This window comes from Colletotrichum gloeosporioides (assembly GCF_011800055.1).
Source record: "Colletotrichum gloeosporioides strain Lc1 chromosome Unknown consensus_87, whole genome shotgun sequence".
Classification (NCBI taxonomy): Eukaryota; Fungi; Ascomycota; class Sordariomycetes; order Glomerellales; family Glomerellaceae; genus Colletotrichum; species Colletotrichum gloeosporioides.
Genome location: NW_025544732.1, coordinates 46,972 through 73,217, shown reverse-complemented (window position 1 = coordinate 73,217; position 26,246 = coordinate 46,972). Strand labels below are relative to the sequence as shown.

Below are 26,246 nucleotides of genomic sequence, written 5' to 3'. Positions count from 1 at the left end.
GTTTATTTTATATAGAATATTAAAGTAAGTTAAGCGTTATTATTATTCTTATATTATTATTATTATTATAAAAGAATATTATATGTTAATAATAGTTACTATATATATAGGAGGAAGATATAAGAAATAAGCTTAAAGCTTTATTTAAATAGTTAAGTTCTTATACTATAACTATAAGAACCCTTTTAGCTATATAAAGAGTTATATTATTAAGTTTACGCCCTTAAGTATAGGTTTAAGCTATCGCTAAGCTCTAGCTACTATAAATGCTATTAGTATTCCACGTTATAGATAACGCCTTTATAATATTGCGAACGACGCTCTCATAATTAGACGATAGCGTTATAAGTAACGCTCTCGCTAGTATATTTTACCGCCCTACTACTTACCTACCTATCCTCTTCTATATAGCTAGAGATAAGTTAAGCTAAGAGTTAATAACTAGTTATACTAAGATTTATTTATTTACTTTATTAAGATTAAGTATAGGTTAAAGTGCTACTATTAGGTTTAAAATATAGGGAAAAAAGAATATATAGAGTGAACTATAATACCTACTTATATAGGTTAACTAAACTGCTAATATCTATAGTTAGGAGAGTTATAATTATATAACTAAAAGCTATATATATTATTAAAAGGTATAGAGTTAGAAGGATTTATCGCTCTAAGTAGGTAAAAATTACTATAAACAGCTAGAGGCTAAGTAGAGTATAACTAAACTTTAGTAATATTTAAGAGGCTTAAGGTTTAGCTAGAGAAGTTAGTAGCTTATATTAAGAATATATAAGTTATATTATAAGTTAAGAAGCTTATAGCTTATTAAACTAATTAAATTACTCACTTTAGCTATACTACTTTATTAACTATAGAAAGTATTAATAGTATTATTTAAAGTACTATCTCTAAAGGTAACTTATCTCTTAATAAGGTTTATAGTATTCTTATAGTCTTCTAGTATAAGTAGAAGTAATAGATCCTTTATAATTAATTAAGATCTAATAATAAAGTACTTATATTTACTAGTAGTAAGAGGGTAGTCTTCTAGCTAATTATTAATTTTATTAGCTTAATAGCTTTAATAATTTTATAAAAAAAATAGCTCTTAATAAGCTTTAAATTTAATAACTATAGTAGTATAATACTACTATTAGTACTAGAAGTAGAGGTAGTATATTACTAAGTTTAGCTTTATTTAATTTAGACTACTTATAAACTACTTTATTAGTATTAGCTATATTAATAGATATATAGAGAAAACTCCTACTAATTATATTAGTTTTATCTATATTATTAGTATTATAGAGATCTTAACCTTAATACTTTTATTATATATAATATTAATAAATAACTCCTCTTACTACTTTAAGTAATTAAACTTTATAGTAAGCCTTAAAATACTATTACTAGTAAGTTAAAGTTATATTAATATAGCTATAATAGCCTCTAGCTGTTCATAGTGATTTTTACCTACTTAGAGCGACAGACCTCCTAACTCCACGCCTCCTAACAATACACACAGCCTTCAGTTATATAATTATAGACCTCCTAAGTCTCTAACCATATCCCTCTCCTAACTATAGCCGCACTTATATATATACGTCACACTAGATAACCTTATAATCTTTAACTTCACTTTAATAATAATATAGTTTATAATTACTTAATTACTTAATTACTAACTACTAAACTATTAACCCATCCTCTCTCTCATATATCACCTATATTACTATTAAACACTATCTCTATTACTACTTTGCTATCTACTATTAGCTATACTATTATTAGTAATACTCTCTCTATATAATCAGTATAAAGTATACTTACTAATAAACTCTATATAAGGCCTATATCCTCTTTAGTACCTTTAAGTACTTTAGAGAAGAAGTTCTACTTATTAAAGTAGCTAAGGATATAATTAAACTCTATATTAATATTATCTAAAGCTTTCTTAGTAAGAGGGATAATATTACTACTTATAGGGGCTTCTAAGAGGCTTATTAATAAAGCTATTAGAATAATATACTTTTAGTTTTCTTTAGATTATTCTTTAAATAGAAGCTTCTTATTAAGTATACTGAGGTTAAAGTTATTTTAGATATATTATATATTATTTATAGAGATAAAGGTACTACTTAACTTATACTTAGTAAACTTAAATGCTTTATATAATATAGATATTATAAAGGATTTATTATAGGCTATAAGGATAGGTTATTAATATAGGTTTAAAGGTAAAAAAGAGAAAGAGGGAAGGGTATAAAGCCCTACCTATAGTAGAGTTTTTATACTTCTAGCTATAAAAACCTCTTAGGATAACCTCCTTAGTTAAGGAGTTATCTCTCTTATAGTAGTATTCGTAGTACTTTACTAGAAGGTTTAGTAAAGCTATTATTAGCTAGGCTATAAGAGCTTTAGTAACCTATTTAGCTCTAATATAATTAGCCCTACTATATATAGCGCTACTACTACTAGCCCTACGCTATATAGCTAGCGCTATTACTATTCTACTAGTCTATTTAGCTAGAGTATATATTTAACTTTATATAGTAATATTTAGAGGGTTTACTTATTAGTAGGAATATATAGGGTTTCTATACTATTTTCCTTAACTAGTAGAGGGTATAGGTTAAAGTACCTATATAGTATTTCTAGAATTATACCTGTATATAGGGTGAATTTTACTATAGTCTTTTTATAGGGGAGCTACGTTATAACTATAAACTTAATATAGCTATAGTATTAACTCTACTTATTAATTACTTATTACTAATAAGATTAGTAAACTTATATGTTAATAAGCTATTAAGCTTATACTAATATTAAGATTAGCTAACTAATCTATTAGTAGTATTACCTTAAACTTAATATATATTATAGTAACTTTTAATACCTTTAAGGGTAGTATATAGATACTTTAAGCTTTATAGTATTAATAAGTAATCTTACTAGAAGACTATACTATTAAGATTTCTTTAAATAAATTAGAGGCTAATAATACTATTAATATAACTTCCTATATTATAGCTATAAGTAACTTAGAAGTAGATACTACTATTTTAAACTAAGATAATATATTAACTATAAGTAAATTTAGGAATAGGGAACTTATTATAGTACTACTTATAAGAGCTTTTAAAACTAAGATTAAAAGTAAAGTTATTAATATATAAATAATAAATACTAACTTTAAGTTATAGAACTTATAAATTACTCTACTTATTAAGGTTAAATATTAACTTTATATACTATAGTAATAGAGGGCTTTAATAATAGCTGAAGTAGTTATAATAATATTAATATTATTAAGTTATTAAATTAATAGCTTTAGAAGTATTAAAGCTAATTAGAGGGCTTAAATTATTAGTTTCTCTTTCTCTTATTAACCTTTTAAAAAAATATAAAAACCTAGATCTTATTAAATTATATTAATTACTATAATAAAAATCTCTTCTCAGAAAGTTATATAAAGTTATAATTCTTAGCTTCTAATTAGTTAAATCTATTTATATACTACTAAATAGTCTAATAAAGACCCTACTAAGTACTAAATAAATATTTAAGTAGGTATACTAACTAAGTATTCACTACTAAAATATAAATCTCTAGTTTTAGTACTAATTTAAAGTCTTAGCTACTACTCTATAGCTTAGTAGCACCCCTAGGGGTGCTATCTAGCAGGTGAGGGGTGCTGTCTAAGAGGCCCCTTACTTTCCACGAGGAAACTAGTTAGCGGTCGCACTCTCCTAAGTGGTCTATATCTGTACCTTGCTGTATATTGTACCTCGGCACTCTCCTAAGTGAAGGCTCGTCCAGAAGAGCGAAGCATTGGCCACTCCCGAGTCGAACCCGACAGTGCTTAGGTGCTTGGTTCGACTGAACTTCTAGCTAAGGTACAGCTAAAGAAGGCACACCTAAGCAACAGGTTCCTGAGGTAAGGTATCCATCCGTACGTGAGGTGTCTTATCTGGCTGCCCCCCACACGCGCCAGTCACAGGCTGCTCATGAAGCACCTGGCGGGCGCTGGCGCGGCCTGCAGCGGGAAGGCCCCAGCAATGGTTTGTTGAGCTGATTGATAACCGTGATGTAAAACGGTGCGACATGCCAAGCTGCTCGCCATCATGATGCACACTGTGTAAGGTACACCAAACTTACCTAACTTACCTACCTACCTTACATACCATAGTATCCAGGTCCACCTCTATTAGGTGTGCACACTGCAGTGCACCAGGGAGGGAGGTTTTCCGGGGGCGGGGCCAGCTTTCACTACAGTGCGAGCCCCCATGCCTTGCCCAAGGCAGTACCTTACTCAGGTGGGTCACAGGTAAGGTACCTAGGTATTCATGGGCGGAGGTATCCATGGATCCAATCCGCCATCCCCATCATCCGCCCATCATCCAACTTGGAAGGAATCCTGCCGCCTGAGCCCACTTTCCCGCCCCCCGTTTCCCCGTATCATCATCACCACCACAACCACCCGAAAGGCAGTACTCAAGAATCCAAAGTACCCTGTCCGCGCAGATATTTCTCGTTTTTGCCGGCCCTTCATCCTCGGCCTCATTGATCCCACACGAACCCTGTCGCACCCCCTCCCTCTCCGGTTCACGCTGCGAAACCTGACAAGCCAACTCCTGTTGGACGTCTGTCTTCCCCTCTTCCACTTTCCGCTCACGACACACGCCCTGTTTATCTCTATCCAATGCCACTTTGCTTCCACTTGGCCAACATCTTCCCCAATCCGCCTCATCATCAGCCCGAAATCCTCGCCATCGCCCTTGCACGTCTCTATCTCTCTCCAGCCGAAGCCGCTCTCCGCCCGTGCCATCCATACCTTGCCGTAGCGTCCCGTGCCTCACCTCAGATTCCTCACTGAGGAATCCCACGTCTCCAGGTAGGTAGAGATACCACACCACGGATACTCACTCGGTCAGTTCTCTCATTTGAGTCCAGACTCCCGAAACCACTTCGCCCAGACCCATGCTTCCCGGTCCCGGCAAACCTCCCGGTCAATTATCTCTCTTGTATCCGTAGTTATCTCAAGAGCCGCCCCCGCCTACCCTACCCGCCCGCAGCAAGGCCTTTCTCTTCGACCAACTAGTTACTACTTTGACCTGTAACATCCATCGCGTCCAGGCCTTTGTCTCCTTCAACGCCGCCATCGCTCTCACTCACCTCATCGCCGGCTGCAGCAATCCCACATCGCTTCTCTCGATCCGTTCCATGGACCGTCCACTCCACAGGATCGCAGTCTGTCATCCATCTCACGTCCGGACTTCACTCGACCACGTTGTTTTCTACCTGCGATAGCATCTCGCCCGGGTAGCAGATCTGCCTTCTGGGCTTGCTGTTTTAGCAGCGGTCGATCATCAGCACTGACACTGCCACCCTAACCTCCTCACTAGCTTACCTGCCTCGATGTCGGCCACCTCCTCCTCATCACCGTTGCAAGGCCCCAGCGGTAGTATTGACGGGGCGAACCTTCCACAGGGTCACTGTCGCTATATTCTTCTGGTCCCGGGCATCAAAGGGCAGCGATGTGCTTGCGCGCACTTTTCTTTGAATCGGTCAACCCCCGGTGCCAGTTGCGACTGCGGACATATGGCCTGCTACCATGTCAAGGCACCAGAGCCATCCTCGGCCAGGCACGAGGTCGCGTTGCTCAGACAGCGTTTACAGGCGCTGGAAGAACATCTTGATCATGAACGACAGGGAGGCCTCGGAAACATCGTTACTAGAGTGAGCGAGCTGGAGGAGCTGGTCGAGAAAAGCCGTGAGGAGATCGGCCAAGAGATCAAGGGATCCTACCGAAATATCACTAGAGTCTGGCAATCAGTCGATCAGTTAGAACAGCAAGCTGCTCAAATGCAACAAAGCATACATTCCCACACAGAGCGACTAGGGAATGTTGACTGCGAACTGCGGAACATCAGCAATCGACAAATGGAACTATTCGACGCCGATGACAGCATGGAAGAAAGATTGGAACAGTTGGAGTCGGACAAGGACTTATTGGCCACACGAGACGCAGGAAAGCTGGAGGCCACGGTTGAGGCAGCGACTTGGCCCAGTGACCCAGATACTCGACCCCGACGCCAACCCACGCCGATCCGCACAGCTCACGGAAAGTCTGTCAGTGAGATGGAACTCTCCCGGCCTGAATTTCGTGCTTCCTCTTCCCCTGGCGCGACTGGGTTTGCCGGTAACCCAAATAACTGCGGCGCATGGACTGTTCACATTTCCCTGCTTCCAACCTTCTCACAGCCGTTTCCCTTTGAAAGGGATACCAATGCCTACAAGCGATGCCTCTCGCGTGGCCTGCATCGTACTGTTGTTGTGGGGGGTTCTGATAGTGACTCCTTCACGAACGCTGTAGCGAGAGCCTTCGAGGGTCTATTGAAAGGAAGGCCATGGATGCCTCTACAGGCGAAGCTTTGCGACGCAGAACGGCTACAGGGCCTCCCAATGTTACGACCACTGGACCCCAATCTTGTCGACAGCGAATACAACGTTGACTTCCTGCGGAAGCACTGTGGCGTGTGCGAGCCCAGCGGGAAGATCGAGTCGTTATACATCGCCATGCGCAAAGATAAGTTGTCTTGGCATTTTCTGCGAAACTCGCCGAAATTCATTGACGGCCTCGAGAACTGCTGGGTCTATGACCATTACCTTGATCCCAACGACCCAGTGGAGGACGACAGCATAGACGAACACGATCGCCCATCGGCAGGTGACATTGTCCCATGCTTGCCTTCTCTCAAAAGAGCTGCCTCTGAAATATCAAAGACCAGCAATCTGGCGGCTGTTCCGCCTGCTGGCGAAAATGATATGCCGAGGACTAAAGCGCCTCGGACAGCCTGTCTATCCACTTTGGCGGACTCGCATAGACGATTAGAGACGGTGTAATGACAGGTGGCCCACTTACATTAGTGGATATTTATTCTCAAGATCATAGACGGAGATTTGGGGATGGAATCATTTGGCGTTTTTCTATGAGTAGTTGAGGGTGCGCAACACAGGCATGAAGAAGGGCTGTATGAGTTCATCAGGTACATAGATGACTTGCTGGTTCTGAGAGAAGTCGGAGAATTATACCCTTTTCATTGGTCTGTAGTGAATAAAGTAGATGCTCGTCAGGAAATGGAAGCAGATAGAAAATGAAAGACACCAAATCTTGAAGAAAGCTAAAGAAGTAGATCGCCATAGAAGAAACAAAATGGTAGGACAAATGCCGTGGTAGGTAGTCAGGCTCAGGCACCTTCTGCACCTTGCCGTGCCAGCCTAAGTCACCGGCTTTCGCGGCAATTACGGCGACGTCAAACGCCGGGACACCGGGCATCCCGTCACCGATTGGCTCAGGGAGCGCTTGCATCTAATCGGCAGGCACCGGCCCCACCAGTCAGCCGCACTACTAGTACCTACATACATAGTAATGTGCTCAATGCTCTGTACTCATTCTCCACACAACTAGCTCATCCCGCGGAACTTCCAACATCATTCCCAGACGTGGCGCGTTTGCCGTACCCAAGAGGCATACTTCGATGCTCAATTGCCTTCGGATCGCCTTCGTCTTTCCTCAGACCCCCTGCCGTTTGTTGCGGAAAGAAGACTCCCGCTTGTTCCTGCCTCCCATTCACCGCTCCTGTCTCCACTGTCAAAACAAGCGCTTACGCTCGCTTCTCTACAACTCTCAACCTCACTTTCGCCATCTTCACACCATTTTTCACAACTACTAACCCAGCCGTCATGGATTGGGATATCGATATGGACGACGTGGCCGAGGGCTTCGCGCCTCCGACCGCATCAATCGCCGACAACACGGTGGGTGACCCCAATGCCAGATACCTTGGGCTGCATTTCGCTGATCAAATTCCGCTGCACAGAATACTGGAACCTCTGCCAACCAACCAGCCAACGCCGTCGGCCTCGACACGGAAAGCGCAACTTTGATCGGGAACAAGGTCCACGTCCGCGGGTTGGATAACCTGACAACGGACAACATCAAGACATACGTCAGCGATCACCATGGCCCTGTTGAAAGGGTCGAATGGATCGATGACGACTCCGCAAATCTCATCTTTGGCTCCGATGCCATAGCACAAGAAGCTTTGAAGGCCCTTAGCGCAGTGGAAATCGCCGATCCGACTCAGCTTCCATTACTAGAGACGATTCCAGCCAAGAATATAGCATCGCATCCTGAGGCCAATTTACAGATCCGATTCGCAGTACTCTCCGACAAGAAGGCGCCGGGCGCAGCCCAACGTAGTCGCTTTTACCTTTTCCACCCGGAGTTCGACCCTGAGGAACGAAGACGAAGGAGCGATACAAGGAACAGATACCGCGACCGCGAGGGTGATGATCGCCGCCGCGGAGGTCGACGACATCAACGTGATCGAAGTCCAAGCGTTGAGAAATTCGACGCCGCAATGTACGATGACGACGAAGCGACACTGGCCGATCGCGAGTCCAAGTCAACGCGTTCCCGGAGAAGATCAAGATCAAGGGAAGGGCCACGTGAGAGGTCGTACGCGCAACGCAATCAAGAAAAGGAGCTCTTTCCTGGTCGCGGCTCAGTGAAAGGGCAGCGCAATCGCTCGGCATCGCCCACGAGAGATGACGATGGCGATGCCTCGATGGACACTGAAGTCAGTCGTGCGGGCACAGTGAGCAACAGAGAAAGAGCGTCTGGCATCCGGGGCAGACTGGCGCAAGACAACCAGTCAAAGGAGCTATTCCCCGCCAAGGGACCTTCGATCGGCAAAACCCACATGGACCGAGTGATGGATGGCGCGGACGAGGCTACGCGGCTCATGCAAAGCAACATGTCTGTCGGCAACGGGAGGCGTGAGAAGGGCGATCTCTTCAATCGACAGCTCGGCTCCGGCACGGGCTTTGCCATCAAAGGCGCGGCCAACTCCAACGTAAAAGAGTTGTTCCCCAGCCGATTCGGCGGAAACACCGGAAAGGAGCTCTTCGCAGATAGACCAGAGGGGCGCGGGAAGAGACGACAGAAGGCCGAGGATTTGTTCTCTTAGTGTACAGACGATTGGATCAACCCGGGAGCCACGGTTTGTGGCGCAGGAGCCAGAGGTGCCCGTAACGCTTTGGACAAGACGGCAAACATGCGCAGGAAACAGATACCATAGGCGCGGTAATTTGAGCAAAGCATGTTTCTCGGTGAACAATTTGGCGGTGAAATGACGTGTCCGGGAGAAAACACGTGTTGGTGGTACTAGATTCGCATCTCTTCCTTGATGTATGTTGCGGCGGGGAGCTCGTCTTCAACCACATAGATGAAGCAGGCTCGGCGTGGCCATCGTCAGAAGCCGAGAGGAGGTTCAAAATGTAGCGGCACGTTGGCTGCCTAGGCTATGACATTTCTTCTGTGCAGCTGAACGAGGCGGTCCGGATGTTCAGACGAAAGTGGTCTCGAAAGTCTGGACAGTAGCGGTTTCTTCCTGCAGTGAAGTCGAGCAGGCAAAAGGAGGCAGGCACAGCTGGCGACGGTACTTCCTCCTGCCAACGTACGTCTTGGAATTGAGGATGCCTCTTCTCGCTCCACCCGTCGCGCTCGACGTTGAGGAAAGCGAGCCGCCTGCACAAGCAGTAAAGCTTGCCTCTCAGGTTTCTATTTCCAAATCCCTTCGCTTTGCAGCGTCCATCGCGCCACGTCCTGCATCATCACCAGTCTGTTGGTTTCATTTCATTTACCATAGCAGGCCTTCGTTGAAATCTGTTCGCGGTAACCAAACCAGCTTGCGTTCGTGGGAAACCATATCAAGCTTTTTACTCTCTCGACTGTGTAACTGCTAAACCGCCAACAGTTAATCGCTTCCCAAGTCTTCGCCATCTGCACACCTCTCGGGCTGTTTAACAATGACGAGCGCGGGCGACGCCTTCCTAACTATGGCGGATTCTGAGAGATTGCGCCCCTTCCCTCGTCGCATGAGGTCTGATCTGGGGTTGAAGCGGCCTGCAGACGACGACAAGCAGGCACACCCTCTCCCCATCGGCAACAGGCCGCGCCAACGAACATCCATTCCCCGCATCGCCAGTCTAGATGTTATTGCACCTGCGAAACTTGGTGTAAACAAGTGTCCTAGCATCCGGCCGGAACGACGGCCTACATCCCCTCGTCGACTCTCACTCTCGCCAATCGAACCCGGCGACGGTGTCTTCTTTCAGGAGCGGGACCTCAACACTGGCCATGCAGCGTCTCTGGAGCAAATGATCAACACGCTGCACCATGTCATGATGACCAAGCCTGTTCTCGACCCGGTGCCAATTGAGAATAATTCTTGCATCCTGCACTTGCTTGAGGGGTACCGAGAGCTCCAAGAACAGCTGCGTGTGACTGAGAAGGCATGGGCGGAGGAGAAGGAGACCAAAGAGCGTAGCCTCGAAGAGTTTGCCAAGGTGTCATCCGAATGGGAGAAGAAAGAGACTGACTTCCGCGCCGAGATCAAGCGCATGGAGTTGATCCTTGCCGACATTGCTCCCGGTGGTGTTGGCGCGGTCGCCCTCGCACGATCCGGCAGCATCGTGGACAGAAGCAGCAGGTCATCCCGGCTCTTCAAAGCCAGGGTAGAGCAGGCCAAGAGTCCTGTAAAAGGTGAGGAAAGCTCCATCGCAGTTTGTCCTAGCAGTTTGAACACTGACGGGTTCCGATACAAAGCACGAGATCCTGACGACACCGCCGCTCTGGAGAATACCCTTGATTCCGGCGCGACGGGTAGCCTACGTCATACGCATACCACATATCGTAAGCTGACCCGAACGTCTCCAAGGGTTGATTCACTTGCTAACGTATGTAGTGTCGATGCGCCCAAACCTGGACAGTAATGCGGATGCCGAGTTGAGCGAAAGGATGAGGAAAGCCCAGTTGAGGCGGTTTTGGGACACCAGGTACGATCCACGAAAGACGCCCGGCAGAGCCGACTTGACATCATGCCACATCTCAAATGAGCCCACAAATCACCAGAATCGATGTAACTCCACTGCCAAGTCGCTTGCTAAAGGAGAAACTACTATGAAAAACAATATCGTCCCTGCGGATGACCCGGATTCAGCTAGCGAAGTGACGGTCCTGCATATGAACGAGGATGTGCCGGCCGGTCCCAGCGATCGAGCTGTCGACGGGAGACTCGAAACTACACCCACTCAGGCGACAGTGAACGGTCTATTGGGCGAAAACCCGGATGCCTCGACGCAGACTGGCAGTGGCCTGCGATGTAAACGCGAAGTCAGCCGCCACAAGAGAGAATTTTCATTCGATCCGGGAGAGGACGGCATTCTCCTATTGCCCTTGGCAAACCAAAACCCCCATGGAACCATCGAAGAGTCATAGAACATGCGCAAACGGTACCGAGGCGGCATCTATCGACCGAGAGGTGCAAAAGCCAGTCCTTTGAGTTCAAGTGCTGCAGACATCTGATGCTGATGGAAATAGGTCACACCCCAACGTCAGAACACCTGGGGTCATCTTATCACATATCGAGGCCTCACACAATACTGCAGGATGAAGCCCGGACTGCGACGAGGCGGATGGGCATGGGACTCGTCGCAGTTCTCAAGATAGCGGCCCAGTCCGTACGATCTCGTTTGACGATACGTCCATTCGCTCAGCGCAGACGGAGAAGGAGTAAGAGCAGTGGAGAAAACGAAATGTGAACGAAGTTCGTTGTATCAAGCACGAGTTGGGCTTTTTTGCTTGCTGCGTTGGGCAAAGGAATGACACCCGTTGCGAATCAACAAGCAACGTTGAGCCGCCTAGTCGCGTTTTCACCTCCCAAATATATTGCTGTATCTCCCTGCTACGTGTTCCCGAATCTTAAGGGTTCGTGAAGTCTACGTTGGCATGACGTGCTCCGTATTCGAGCGAATACATAAGCCCCCGAATACATGAGCCCCATTTGCAACCGCTTTCTCGCAATATGTATCCCGATAGCTCCCCACCAGGACTGTAAACATTGCCACGTGAAGCCCCTGTTTAGGTTCACGATTGTCTCCGAGGGCCATGTCCTCTGCCCGGCGGCTATCATAGCGATGAGCGGGACTTAGGGCGATGCTTCCACAGGTTGTAGGCTGCATCCCCATAAGACCAAGATGGTTCAGGGGCAAGGAGATCGCTGCGTCATGACTTGGTGCATTCCTTCGGCGGGAAATATCGCGGCAGCGAAACATGTCCTGCCGACTAGGCTGCATTGAAAGCAGTCTCCGACGCAGGGAAGAACACGGATATGCGGGTCGGGGAAGCCACAGTGAAAGGCGCGAAGCCACGAGCAAATCAAACAGCTCCGAATACCTACATCTAGCCAACAGCCGGCCCTTCGGTTTGTGTGTGAAACAAATCAAGGTGCCTTTTGGTCGGCAGCAACTAGTAAACGCCCCCAGGCACCAAAAGGCCGAAAGGAGACGGTAGAGGAGGGATGCTATCCCCTCGCACCGTCAGCAGGCGAGGCGTTTCTCACCCAGATCGCCGGGTCGCAATACTTTTGGAGGAGGAGCGTCAACTCTGCCTGCTTCTTTTCCCCTTCCCTATCCATAACCGGAAGTACTTGAGTATATTGTCACCTGTATGGCCGCCGCCTCACTCAGCGTCCGTCGTCGCAACTCGAATTCGGTAACCCGCCCCAATCAGGATGTCACGATGGCGACTCCCACGAACAGTCTCGTGACTCTCTTCGTCTCGTCAATCGGCAGAACTGTTGGAACTCAGATTGGCCTGCTAGCCGTTGAAGGAATTGCAACCACAGAAACTGTGGAGGCTTTTTCCAACGCCAACCGTTTGACGGAAATACGTCCGGGTCAGATTAACACTTATTTCGGAAGAACTCTTAGCTCAGTATCGCACGACTTCTTGATCACTCACATACGCCGCACCAGAAAGCCCTCCACTCACCGGTCGGTACTACTTCCGCGGGTACGGCAATACCGAGTCCCAGGACGATTAGACTTCAAATCGGCAGTCCGTGGCTGTTTTCCAGTTCCGGTATTACACAAAAGATTGACTTGTAGCATCCGCAAACAAGACATCCCCAATGATGTGAATGCATCGGCAGTGGGTCTGCGGATGAAGTATAACGGCTCGCCCCAAGACACTAGGTGGCGACAGAGGTTCAAGTCTTGCTTTCACCATTTGAGTGACACGCATCCAAGGGTAACACAATCGAAGAATCACGAGGAATATGTATATGAATAATGAGCCTCGGTCACTGAAGACGAGTTGATTCTGGCGTCTCTTTACAAGTGTTTGCCGAGCATACAATTGAGATGCGACGAACTCCATAGCTCCGTTTGCGAAAGCCTTCCGGTCTTGCGTGTCGACTGGTCATTACCTTAAGTCTAATTTCATGTGGTTCATCGCACGAAAGCCTCGAGTGATTCTGATAGGACCACGGGTGCCTGTGCCGCGGCGGCGGGCTCGCGCGACCCGCGCCTGTCTATATATATGTCTTGCAAAAAGCCTGCGAGGGCAGGTCTGTGTGCAACAGGGTAAGAGGACAGGGTGCCGAGACGACGAAAAGAAAAGAGAGCAGAAAGATTGAAGGATCAATGACAAATAAAAAGATCAAAACCCCAGGACCAACAGCACCACAGCGTAATATAAACGAAGAAGGATCACACACACCAAGATACATGAGGTAAGAAGTGCCCATCACCTTGATCCTTGGGCCGGCAACGATGCAGGCAAGCTTCCTCTGTGCACACGTGCACACAACTTCGGCGATGACATTACAGACAGGCTGGCTGAAGTGACTGTGGTGTGCAATGTTGTATTCCCAACGGGGGAATAGGTTTCGTCGTCCCGGGTTGGAGTCTTATGTGTGTCTGTGGTGTCCCACTGCATGCGGGCGTCGTTGATTCCTTGAATCAATTGCATGATTGATATGCACTACCAGCGCACACATTGAACCAGCACTTACATATAAGGCATGGTATGGTGCCATCGTGTGATTTTACGGTGCTTGCGTTGCAGCTTTGTACACCCTCCTTGGCCCCTACCCCCCTCCGTGGACAATCATAGTGGAAGAGACAGAGAGAGAAAGATAGGGCTGTATCCTTGGATACGAGGCGCCTTTATTGATGTTGCTGCTGCTTACCATCCAAGCGATTGGGGGAGGGATGCACATGGCTGAGCAAAGATTGTGACGTCTATCTAAGTCGAAGTCACGCAGACCACCAGTTTGGCAGATCCCCTGACTAGGGTATCCGTACTGGGCTTCGCCGCATCTTCGGGTATGTGCCCTTTTGCTGCGTGTCTTATCTTGTTCGGACGGGTTTGATCCAACACTGAAGAGAACAAGGGGGGGGATTTGTCATGCTGGGGTGGGAAAGCCACTCTCTCCCAAGACAGTTTCGCTCTAACGACCGGGTTTTTTCCCCATGTATGTTATGGCGTCTGGGGAACTTATCCGTACCTTACTGTTGCAACTGCTGTGTGTGGCGTGCCGTTGGCACGGCCTCATAGTGCTCTGATTGGCTGGAGCGGAATATGCGTAGGTTCTAAGCCACGGAGACTCCTCGAAAGACAGGCTACGTGACTGCCCCAACTGCTCTTCACAGGTCAGCCAACCATTAATAGCAGTGAGTTGATCAGCCAGCCAGCCAGCGAAGAAGATTGTAGGTCCCATTAAAGACTTGGCAGGGGGCAAGGAAGATGCTTGGAATTGAGGCTGATGATGCGAGGCGTCATTGACGCCATGTTAAGGATGACGACTCTGCATCGCGGGTTGCCTGTATTGAAGGAGGCAAAGAAATGTAGAAGGTCGTGGGCGGTGGAGAAATGCAATGAATGGCTGTCGTTTTTTAGGCCCCCATGCTCTCCAGAAAAGAAAACAATATGTTTGGCGTCGCTCACACGGGGATCGAAATCGGGCTGAACCACAGCCGCGGATGTGAGTACTGATATCCGTGGCCCAGGTTCAGAGCTACCCAAGAGTGACAGAGGATCCTGTGCGATCTGTTCTCCCCTGGTTTGTGCGACCCAAGGCATGGGGGAGCTGAGAGAAGGAGGGGGGCATGGAGGATGCTGCGAGTGAATCAACTTGCTCTGTGAACCGCGCGAGGCTCATCTCTTTGGCTGGTGGGGTTTCGTGCCGTGTCAAGCAATAGAGAGCATCAAGTATCCAGAAGTCGTGTCGACGATGACAGGGCAAAGCCGCTGTTGTAGCCCCTGCGGTGAACCCATCGAGTTCTAGGGACAAGGGCGTTATGTTGCGAATGGTTGCAGTTGCGGTTCTGATTGCACCGGGGAAGCTGGGATCAACCGCAGTGCTATGTATGCTGCGGGTGTGAGTACCTGTTGAGTTCTCTTACCGTGGATTGGGAGCCAGAACGATTGTCTTTCACGACGTCTGCCTATTTGCGGTGCCTCAACTCAGCTGCACCTCGCACCATCAGTAATCATCAATGCTGAGGGAGGGGAAACCCAGGGGTGGAAAAAGAAATAACGTTGGTCAAGGGTGGGTAGTTGGGCGTGGGCGTGGGCGTGGGCGTGGGCGTGGGCATTGGTGGGAGCGAGGGTGAGGAAACAGTAATATCTGTATCTGTACTCCGTTCGGATAGGCAGCATGGTGATGGGTACCTACTATGCAGTACACTCTGTGCGGATCCCCTGGAGAGCTCTTCCCTCCCCTCCCTGCTGCACCTTGGCGGGTGCGGGTGCGGATGCGGGAATGGATGCAATGTGGAAGCAGCCCCACTACCCCCAATCCCCAACCTAGCTCCCATGTCGTCTGTTCGCACAGCTGCCCAATCTTGGTAAGGTGAAATAAAGAACGGATATGACGTACGGATATAACGATCCAAGGCGACGAAGTTGCAGATGCAGATTGATAAACCCAGGCGGAAACTCATGAGCCCTGCAGAAGTTGCAGCAGCAGCATAGCGACAGTAACGACAACAGTCACAACAACGGCAGCGTAGTGGTCGGCCATCTCTCAATTTCCGCTGCAGCAATGGTATAAGTCGACGAGACAATATGCAGCAGGATCCTCCCACGCACATACACGATGATGCCTCGCTCCGACAACACAACACAAAGTGAAGGCATGTCTGTCTTCCTTACCTACCTTACCTTACGTCCGGTATTCGTACCGTTGGGCTCCGTGTGACTGTCTTGGTGGTGCCCACTCATCCTAACCCAGGCTTATTGGTCTTTTCGAAGGTGACTCCCCAATTGCAAATACCTTACCCGCCTGGCCCTGGTCTAGCTCCATGTCTCAGACAGAGTCCAGGGGCAAGAGACAGCAGGCACCCGTATAACGGCTGGAGGGCTGAGTGGCTGGCCAGTTGGTTGGCACGTTGTAATCTCGATATGATGCTGCAATTGCGGGTGATGAATGGTGGTGATGGAGAAAGACCCACGGAACGTCCCCGTACTGCGTAGACCGCATGCACTCTGCTTACGGCTTGGTAAATTGCGACAACATGGGTAGGTAGGTAGCCTGACCAACCCCTGCTGGTGAGGCTTCCCGTTGACAAACCTGGGCGAGTCTGGCCTGGCCCTTGCCCCCTAAGTACCTACGTAAGGTAGGTACCTAGGTAGGTAGGTAGGTACGCTACCTAGGCACCTTACTATGTACTTTGGGTACCTAGTGGAGGCGACCCACCTCCCCTGTAGTGTCGCCGCTCCACGCATCGTGCTCCGGTGCCATCTGCCTTTGAATCTGCTTCCACCTGTTCGGTTCTCATGCTGCCGCTGCCGCTGCCGCTGCCGCTGCTGCTGGCCGACCGTTGATCGACAGATGCCCATTGGCCCCGGGCCCCGGTGGTGGATGGGGCGAACCTGTCCCACATCACATGCGTTGTCGATTCCAACTCGTCGATTCGCAACCTGCAGCCCGCCCAAATAAAAATGGGATCTGAGATCCGTCTCCACCATCCCCTGTCCACGTCGTGGTCCTCCTCTCCCATCATCCTGACTCCTGTGTTCCTACGCGCCGGTACCCGTTTCCCCATCGACCACCCACCCACCAAATCCCATCTGACCTGCCCAAGAACGATCGTCAAATCTAGCAAAATCCCGTACTTTCCAGCGTTGCATCGGGCCAAACGCAGCTTCAGATTCATCCGGGAAACCCCCTAGCTATGCCGACCCAGGCGGTAGTCGAGCAGGTACGGCTATTTGATGTGGAATCAACATGCCAAGAACCCTCAGGATTCGCCCTGTCTACCTTTTTTTTTATTTTTTATTTTTTTTTATTTTTTTAATACTACCAGTCTCGCTGTGCGCATGTGAGTGAGGTGAGGAAAGGCATCGCAATTTTAGTTCTTTCCCTTCTCTCTCGCGCGTATGCTACGCCCGTATGCCATCGGGTACAATGTCATGAAGTGTTTGGGTCTCGCGCATCGGCTCTGCACGTATAGAGACCGTTCGCTTCTGTGATTGTTTCTTTATTCTCCTCTGGGTATGCGATGAAAAACACGCCTGCGAAAGGTAGCGAATAGCAGCAATGACGCAAGAGATGGTGATGCTGCTGAGGCCAGTGACGGCAATGACGAACCGCCGGGCATCACGTCGATGATTTTGGTATAGGGGGAAGCAGGGAACAGCGTGCAGTGAGCGAGCGTAGGTGAAATTGGGGGCAGATCTTCGATGGGCCGTTGTCTTGGACGAATGCACCGGTGGACAGTGACAATACAAGCGTCCCTCCCTCCGTCCCTCCGTCTGTCTGCCTGTCCCTGTCCAGTTTGTCTGCGGACGCGGGCGGGCGCGGTCGCACCACACGTAGCGGCCACCAACTGGACTGCTCCGGTCGGCACAGCGGTGCCGTCGTCGGTGGTGGTGGTAGCAGTGGTGGAGGTGGAGGTGAGGTGGTCGCCAGTCGAGGTTGAATGGCGAGCGCGAACGGTCAACCGACCTTTGTGGTCGGAAACGGCCCGTATGGTCGGATCTAGTTTGGTTTGGTTTGGTTTGGCTGGCACACTGGGTGACTGACGCTTTGGTTGGTGTCAAATTGGATTCGACAGGCCAGGACCCAGCCGCGCCGGTGCCAGGTGCGCTGTGGTCCTTCGAAACGGTCGACGGTAGGCAAGGTAGGTAGTAGGTAGCTCTGGTGTAGCGGTCACGGCGGTGTCGGTGCTTCGGACGACAATCCATTCAATGCCGTCAAGGGTGCAAGACGTCGAAAGAAAAGCAGGGCTTCCCCGGCCGGGCCTTGGTTTTCTTGTCAAAGGGGGAGGGTTGCACTCGCAGATCCTGCTCGGTCCCGTCAGCGCGGCCGCGCTGCCCATTCGTGGCCAACTCGCTGCCATCCGCCTTTCCTTCAGGGATTCTCTACGGGATGCGAACATCCCGAAGGTGGGAGACCAGGGGCTTGTGAAGATCACCGTCTTCTTTTGCACGACGGAAGATGAGCTGCCCCATGCCATGCAATTGACTCTGGACAATTGTCATACCGCCGTCCCTACCGACCACTTTCTTCGCCGTGTGCTCGCTCGTTTGAAGAATTGTCAACAGACGGCCGTGGCCGAACCCTGTATCAGATGAAGTAGACGGTGGACACGCATGCTTCGTATATGCCTCGGGAACGTTAACTATGTACTTTGTTCATTCTACCGCCCTACACCACACCACACCACACCACACCACGCCACGCCAGGCCTGAACTCTGCCTTATCGTGCAAGCAAACAAGTTTGCCTCTACAGCTGGTCCGATCTTCTGTCGCCTTCAGACTCCCTTCCTACTGGCTTCGAAATCCGGCAACTGAGTCCGTTCTGACTAAGCCAACTCTCATCGCAAACTTTGAAATTCGCCCATGGGCAATTGCTCGTCATGATCGACATCAGCCCGCCCGCCCCTTAACCCCATCTACCTCGTGTTGAATGCGACTTTCTCTCCTGGCGGCTGGCTTGGCCTGACTGACGCTCTGTCCTCCGCCTCACCTTGTCCTGGGCTTGTCTACGCAATAGTCCGCCATCCATGGATGCCCGCGATTGGTCCCAACAGAGGGCTCCAAAATTTGGGCCCACGGTCCAGCAGAGCCGGGGGAACCCTTCGACTTGTGTTGGAAACATAGGGCGTTGAACAGAGACAAGACCCTTGTCTATGCCCTTGTTGCAAGCCCACACACTGGTCCCGTCGATCGCCGCTGACGTGTCCGTGGGCATGAATTTCATACATTCCCTCAGCCTTCTCTGGCCCTGTTCGACGATGCCCATTCCTGGCAACTCCTATTCGAGCCCCAAAGCTACTCAAGTTGCGCTGACACATGCGTTGGAAACACCAAACATATCTTGCAAACCATGCCAACTTCGAGCTGTACAGCGTGCTCTCAACTTCACAACAGATAAAAGTGCATGACCCGGGAGGGTAAAGTCATGTGCTGAGCAATAGTTTTTGCATTACGAGGCCGCGTCTTGCGGTGCGCGTGGGAGTAATCAACACACGCTGTTATTCTTTTCCCCGGTACATCTTGTGGACGTTACCAGACCCATGCCGAACCATCATATTCTGGTCTCCGAACGCCTTTCCCTCGCTTGAGTTGATACATATCAAATAGAAATAGAAAGACAAAAAACAAGACAACATGCCTTTTCCGGTACTCGCCATCAGATAACCAATCCTTTGTCTAATTGCGCCTTCAAGCCCGTAGATTCTTGGTACAGTTTCGGCCACAACACAAGTTCAGATTGAATTCAACTTTCCACGTACTGTATCGCATTGCACAGCGCGCCAAGTCATCCAAGAAGGGCTGAAACGTCCATCCGGGAGTCCTTATCCGCTGGTACAGGTGAAGCGACGGTGCTCGATACCGGCGAGTTTGGCGCCGTCAAAAGATGCGATCCCAACGACGGTAGTCGACCGTGCTCTTTCCTTTCGCTCGGTGCATGAAGCAGAGAACCGAAACTAGGTAATGATCGAGGCTGGGAGCCAGTGTCTAGATGACGAAGAGGAGGGAGTTGGAGAGATGGCGATGTGCCTCTGGAAAGGCATTGGGGAGATGTGGTGTAGCTTGACGCGGCATCGGAGACAGTCGAGGCCTCGGCGTCAAGTGTGTCGCTGCCAGGGGACGAGGTTGAACAAGGTGACGGCAGAGGCGATTCCAAATGATAAAAAGTATGATTGTGGCTGTGACCATAGAACGTCGGGGAGAGAGGCGACGACACGGCGTGCCTTGGAAGCGGGAGTGCTGACGGGTGAGGGTTGAGGGTGAGAGTCGGGCGTGTGAAGGCAGAGTGGCCATATCTTCTGTCGTCGTAGCCAGAAGTGCTCTGGTTGGCTCTGCGACGATCGTGACGCTTGCGGCGATTCTGGCTTCCGTTCCACCAGTTCTTGACTGCATTATCGCTGCGACCATGCAGACGTCTTGCAATCTCGGCCCACCTCTTGCCAATCTCGCCGACGAGAATCTCTATTTGGGCGCCCTCCTCGGCTGTGATGGGCTCATGATTAAGTGTGGGCTTCAAGTTCTGGTGAAAGCGTTCTCTGCATTGCTTGGGCGTGCGGGTTCCGAGGGCTTGGGCAATGCGAACCCAGTTCAAGGGGCCTTGGTCGCTGACGAGCTGCATGAGATAACCGTCTTCCTGCTGGGACCACGGTCCTCTTCTTTGAGCCATTGTGGAAGTGTTGTGTGAATTGACTAAGATTATGATGGAAGGTTTGTGGTGGTAGACACCGAAGCCCAGGGTAACAATGTGCCAGCTGAGCGATGAGGTCGAGATGTGTACAAGTTGGGAGCAAGTAGAAAGGGCTGGCGATGGTCTTGTTGTTGTTATTATTGTTGTTGTTGTTGTCGTTGTTGATGATGAAGATGATCCAAGAGAGGGAGAATGAAGAGGCTCACAGACGTCTTGGATAGGCGTGGGTTGTGTGCATATATAAGTGCTTGGGCAGATGGAAGCGGCGTGGGAGAGAGACAACGGAGTATGAGAGGCTGTGCCGAAGAACGAGATCTATGCAAATCCAACAATAAGATTGGAGGACATGGGGATAATAGGCGAAAAAGAAAGGTTAAGGTTTGAAATGAACCTGGTTTAAGGGTGGAAGAAGAACGAAGAAATGGTGATGGCGAGTGGAGCGTTCTTGTAAACCCACGGCGAGCCCAGAAGTGAGGTAAGGAACTGCACCACATTACCTGGGATGGAGAGAGGCACCCTACCCAAAAGCAGAGGTCCAGCTGCTGCAGCATCAGCACCTAGCACGATCCGATAGAGCAGCAAGGAAAGAGAAGACAGACGCTTTTCCTCATGGGGGAGGGGGTGAGACTGGACAAAAGCTGCTGCATGTACCATCCCCCCAGAAGATGGTGTAGGTCTACTTGACTGTGCTTCGTGGGTGGAAATCAGAGTTGGGGCGTGGGAGATCACTACGGGAGGCGTGGTACATGGGGGTGGGGTGTCGCAATAGCATCGTCCACAGGCAAGGTACCTGGTAAAGGTATTACAAAAAAAAATCCAGCTCAACTGTATCCGTCGTTTCTTTACACAGAAGGCCGACATGGGGGAAACCTAAGGTGAGAGAGCCCCAGGGGCCCAGGTTCAGGTCTAGGCCCTTTGACTGACTGTTGGCCCCGCGGGGTTTTCTAGCACATCCACAACCACAAGCGTTTTGTCATCTAGGCACCTTCTTACCCGTCCGTTCCAAAAGTAGGTACAGACAGAAACCCGTTCAGAACGAGGCTGAGCGAATATCGAGTTCAGTCACTTACAGCCGCCGATGATCTCTGTCGATGTGCATTGGAGTCGGGCAGTCGGGCAGTCGGGCAAGAAGGCTTCAGATGGCTTCAGGGCGCTTGATGCACTGCGAACCCAGGGTATGTCGGTCGAGAGCCTAAGACCAAAGCAAACAATGCCCACCACCGTACTGTCGTGCCCAGGTAAGAAGCATGTATCCTAGGCCATGGGACAGATTCTGAGTCTCGATTGACAGACTGACTTACGGCTATTTCCTTCGAGACACACCCCTGGCCCTTGTTCACTTCCATGGTCAAAGCCTCCAAGACCCTGTCCTTGTCCCCCGGTTCCAGCCCCGGTCCCGATTCTGATCATGATCCTTGTTCGTGCTTTTGAACTGGTATCCGTCCTGGGCCTGTCCCTGCCCCTTGTAGAGGCCCCGGCTTCAGCCACAGCCCAAGCCAAGCCCACGCCATACTCCCGGCGGGACATGAATCTCTGATCTGATGCCAGGATGATGCCAGGATATGGCAAGCTCTTGAAATCGGGCGTTGCTGGACTGACGGATGAGGCTAGCTAGCTTGTCGAGGAGACGGTCTCGATCGAGCGAGGACTACCTACCTCAGGTACTGCGACCAACGACTGTGTCCTTACTATAGCGGCCAGGGCCATAGAGAGAGACGAAAGCACTGCAGCGCCGTGTTTGGAAGTGCGAATCCTCCAACCTGACGAAATCAGCCAAGCGCATCCGGGCTGCTTGACGTTTCGATACCTTCCGTGCCATGTCCTACAATGCCCTGACGAACAACCACGGCTCTCTCATGGCCAGTGTGATGCACACTGATGTACGGTCCTATTGCCCCGGCCGGGAAAATAAACGTCAACGCAACTTCATCGATATGCACGGGTAAGCTTGATTGAAGCATCCATGTCTGGGATTTCCCAAACGTATCTATCTTTTTGAGGGACCTGGGGCTGGGGTTCAAGACCCTCGAGTCCGTTCATTGGATTTGACTGAAATCTGACGTCCCGAGGCTTGGAGTTGAAAGTTAGATGCACGGAGTAGAGCCGAAGCCATTTATTTCATTTCAGTTGGGCGATCCTCAAAGGCACGGACTTTGCATCCATGCTCGACGGGCGTAGACAGCAACACGCACTGGCGTTCATATTCTGCGTGCCCGTCGAGAGCGGGCCGGCATACGGTATACCCTGCCTTGCCTTACCTCACCTCACCTCGCCTTACGTTAGGTATGGAGATGCAGCGTGCCGTGCGCCGTGCATGGCTTCGACGCGATGCGATGCGGATGCGAAGTACCATGCAAAGAGAGAAGCGTTGAATTTCTCGTTTCTCGTTGCTCAATCACCACGCGAGACAGTTGTTTCTTGCCGTCTTCGGACCCTGCTCTTTCCTCGAGGAACGTAGAGTGCACTCTCAACCGGGTCTCGTCATGCTGGAAACGGCGGCTGTCAAGCACGCTGCGCACGCTGGCCGGAATATCGAGCCCGGCCAAGTGACGGATGCAGTATCGACAGGCAGACCGAGAGAGACAGATGCTCCGGAGCTGGCAGCTAAAGCTAGAGCCTGAGACTGAGCTGAACGGCAGTTTGGGACCGAAATGATAGTGAGTATGATGCATCCTTCAGCACTCTCTTTCCCCCGGAGGGGCCGTGTTCAGCTGGCCGGGGTCGAAGGAGGGTGGAACAAGACCGCCTGGTGGGGAGAGCAGACCGGCGATCATGCCGGGTGGCGTGGTATAAGGCGACGGGACGTAACACGAGCAGCGAGCACAGCTCTCAGCATGTGTTGTGCTGTCTCTGGTAGGGCATTATGATTTGAGTCCGCAATGACATGTTGACATGTCGTCAGAGGAGGTAATGCGGCTTGAGCAGTTGTCAATCCAGCTGGTGCCTGCCTGCCTAGTCGTCTGTCATGTTTGGAATTGTCGACGTTGCCTTACGTACGGCTGCTCAAGCCGCCTTCAAGAAACACGATGGGAAGGAAGGTCAGGGTCTGGACGCCGTTTCTGGTGGGGCCGATCAGCACAATCCGATCTTTGTGGTTGTTTGAGTTGCACAGGTATCCCATGCGCGTGTACGTAAGATAGGCCAGTTCAGATGTATCGAGTTAATTCCGCCACCAGCACGAGCTCAGCACAGAGCCGGGGGGGGGGGTCGAGAGTGAGTTCCCGTCGAGACCCAAATCACTGACAGCTGAGTGACGGCTGCTTCGTCCCCTGACAGAACGGGTGGTGGGCGGTCGGTTGGTTGCGAGTGTGGTTGTGCCTGAGACGGCAATGCTTTCTGTGCCTTTGCCTCGCCTGGCCTCGGTACGTGCGCCGTGGGTAGGTAAGGCAGGGGTAGGTACGTAGGTAGGTAGCGATGACGAGGGCCTCTCTTGTGTTCTCGGAAGCACCAAACGGGATGGCGTGGACCCTGAAGTGGGATGGCGCAGCGACATGATTGCAAATGTGAAAACATCTTTCTGCGCAGATCCTGCCGCAGGGTGCAAGCTCTGGTCCGAGAGTTGAGGCGGTTGTCATATGAGCCAAGCTCTCCGAGCCTCTGCACTTGGTCGTCCCAGGTGCGTATGATACCTGGGCGAGTTCTGTTGGTTTCGCATACCGATGAACAGTGTTGTTGTCGATCCAATTCATGATAAAATTTGTGTTGGGTTACAGCCGGAAATAGCCAACCTGCTTTGACACGATGCGCGGCGAAGCCCGCAAGTCGACGGCGCCCCAATGAAGAGCAGTACTTACCTTACGGATAAGGTACCTTCCGCTACGGGTCTGTGGCTGCCCCGCCTCGCATCACAACCAATCATGACCAAGATTCAAAGGATGGGTCCTCGAGCGGTCCAGTGCCATTGGTCAGTCTTGGGCAGCTTGGTGCAGCCCGCACTTGTCCGGGCCGGATAACACCCAACGCACTTAACTAGGCACCTTAAGGTACTCATTCCTCAGACCTACTAAGTAGACCTGTCTGTGCCTTGTTATTACCTAAGGTACCTTCGGTAAGGTACTTTATGCAACGAGAAGTCATTCAGGTCGGGTGCGACTCGCGAGTAATGAACGCATCAGGTCTGGCAGCATCGGGGTCGTTGACAAGGTGGCACACATCTTTTCCGGACACACAGCAACTTTACCGTGCTGGGGTTTCTATGTTGTTCCACTATAACAGTACCCAAGTTCGACGACACTGTCATGTATTTGGACTTGCATGCTCTCCTGCATAGCGACACTCAAAACCGGCTCAGGATGCAGTCATCCAAGAGGACAAACTCGGCGCGACGGCGTTGTGGATGTCGACTTCACGTTGGACGGTCGAAGCTAAATGGACCCGCCATGAGCCACAACGACACATATTTATGCTAATCGGCGTAGTCGATGGCTAGGCCAGGGCCAGAGCCAGAGCCAGAGCTTTTGGTCTATACCCTTACCGGAAAACCAATAGCTTCCACATGAACGATGACGGATGAAAGACAAGACGCGAGGTAAGCGAGACGAAAACCGCGCAACGGGTGCTAGTCATGGCACTTCCGTTGTACTTGGCGCGTTGAGCCAATCCGTCACTAAGTAAAGCATGGTGGCTCGAGGACAAGAGAGCAACAATGCACGGTCGGTCGAGCTAGGTGCAAATCCGCTTCCCAGTACGTATGAAGAAAATGTAGAGAGTTCCGTCCGTTGGGGAAACGGGGCAATCGTTGAACAACAGCTTTGGATGTTGCGTGGTGCTTCGAAGCTTCTTGCTGAGCGTGACTAGCATCTACAATGGCCCACGCGCTCGCCAACCGTGTACGGTGGAGTCTAGGCCGGCAACCAAGGCACTCTGACAGCAGCAGCTAATTCCCACCAGTTCAGAAAGCGAGATGCGACGTGATGTGATTGACATTGGCACTGACACTGACAACGACACTGACACTGACACTGACACCGACGCGGCAGACGTCCGTTGTTCCACTTAGGTAAGGAAGGTCATGGCAGTAAGCCCCAAGCCTCGGCAGTTCGCATACGCATCGGATTCAACAAGTAAGCTCGTGGATCTCTTTTCCTTCCAGAGGCCGCCGCAGCACAGACGCAGGGCAAGAAGGAACAGAAGAGGCGGAATTGGCTCAGGCACGGCAAAATGCACATACATACATGCCTTACGGATACCTAGGCAAGGTGGGCATGTAGCAATCGGGGGGCCGAGCGCAACCGCATTCGCATCCGCCGCGTCTCCCGTCAATAACTTTTGGACATTTGTCACAGGCATGCCACTTTACCTGCCCGGACCTCAAACCATGAGCGCCAAGAGCTCACCGAGGCAAGGAGACGCAAGGCACGGCACGGCAAGGCAAGGCAAGGCAAGGTCAGGCATGGACGTTATCCCCGGAACATCAACAACAGACGACAATGGATGGGACGGCAAGCAGATGCTGGCTGGCCTCAGTTGCCGAGGCAGTTGGAGATCAAGTGTAGCTCCACAAGCACTCCTTCACCTACCTTAGGGAACAATACACAGTCCCAATCATCCCAAAGATGGAAAAAGAAAAACACAAATACAATTTGAAATCGGGCTGCAGATGATTGATCCAGCCGAGGAGATGGGCGTAAGTCCAACGACGGACACGGACGCCGTCTGCTGTCTG

The 26,246-nt window shown here is 50.1% G+C and overlaps 4 protein-coding genes across 4 annotated transcripts; 3 read left to right on the top strand and 1 right to left on the bottom strand.

Moving 5' to 3' along the window:
• Positions 1–5,598: 5,598 nt before the first annotated feature.
• GCG54_00013079 (uncharacterized protein) lies at positions 5,599–6,903 on the top strand (the record flags this gene model as incomplete). The annotated part of the gene is made up of 1 exon (XM_045412941.1): positions 5,599–6,903. One exon carries the CDS (start codon positions 5,599–5,601, stop codon positions 6,901–6,903), a length of 1,305 nt encoding a protein of 434 aa, XP_045258270.1.
• A 310-nt stretch (positions 6,904–7,213) lies between these two features.
• Positions 7,214–9,032, top strand: GCG54_00013078 (uncharacterized protein; the record flags this gene model as incomplete). The annotated part of the gene is made up of 3 exons (XM_045412940.1): positions 7,214–7,233; positions 7,662–7,818; positions 7,881–9,032. The coding sequence occupies 3 exons, from the start codon at positions 7,214–7,216 to the stop codon at positions 9,030–9,032; spliced, it is 1,329 nt and encodes a 442-aa protein (XP_045258269.1).
• An 841-nt stretch (positions 9,033–9,873) lies between these two features.
• On the top strand, positions 9,874–11,344 carry GCG54_00013077 (uncharacterized protein; the record flags this gene model as incomplete). The annotated part of the gene is made up of 2 exons (XM_045412939.1): positions 9,874–10,759; positions 10,812–11,344. The coding sequence occupies 2 exons, from the start codon at positions 9,874–9,876 to the stop codon at positions 11,342–11,344; spliced, it is 1,419 nt and encodes a 472-aa protein (XP_045258268.1).
• An 8,337-nt stretch (positions 11,345–19,681) lies between these two features.
• Positions 19,682–20,560, bottom strand: GCG54_00013076 (Myb-like DNA-binding protein myb-1; the record flags this gene model as incomplete). The annotated part of the gene is made up of 1 exon (XM_045412938.1): positions 19,682–20,560. One exon carries the CDS (start codon positions 20,558–20,560, stop codon positions 19,682–19,684), a length of 879 nt encoding a protein of 292 aa, XP_045258267.1.
• Between the last annotated feature and the right edge of the window lie 5,686 nt (positions 20,561–26,246).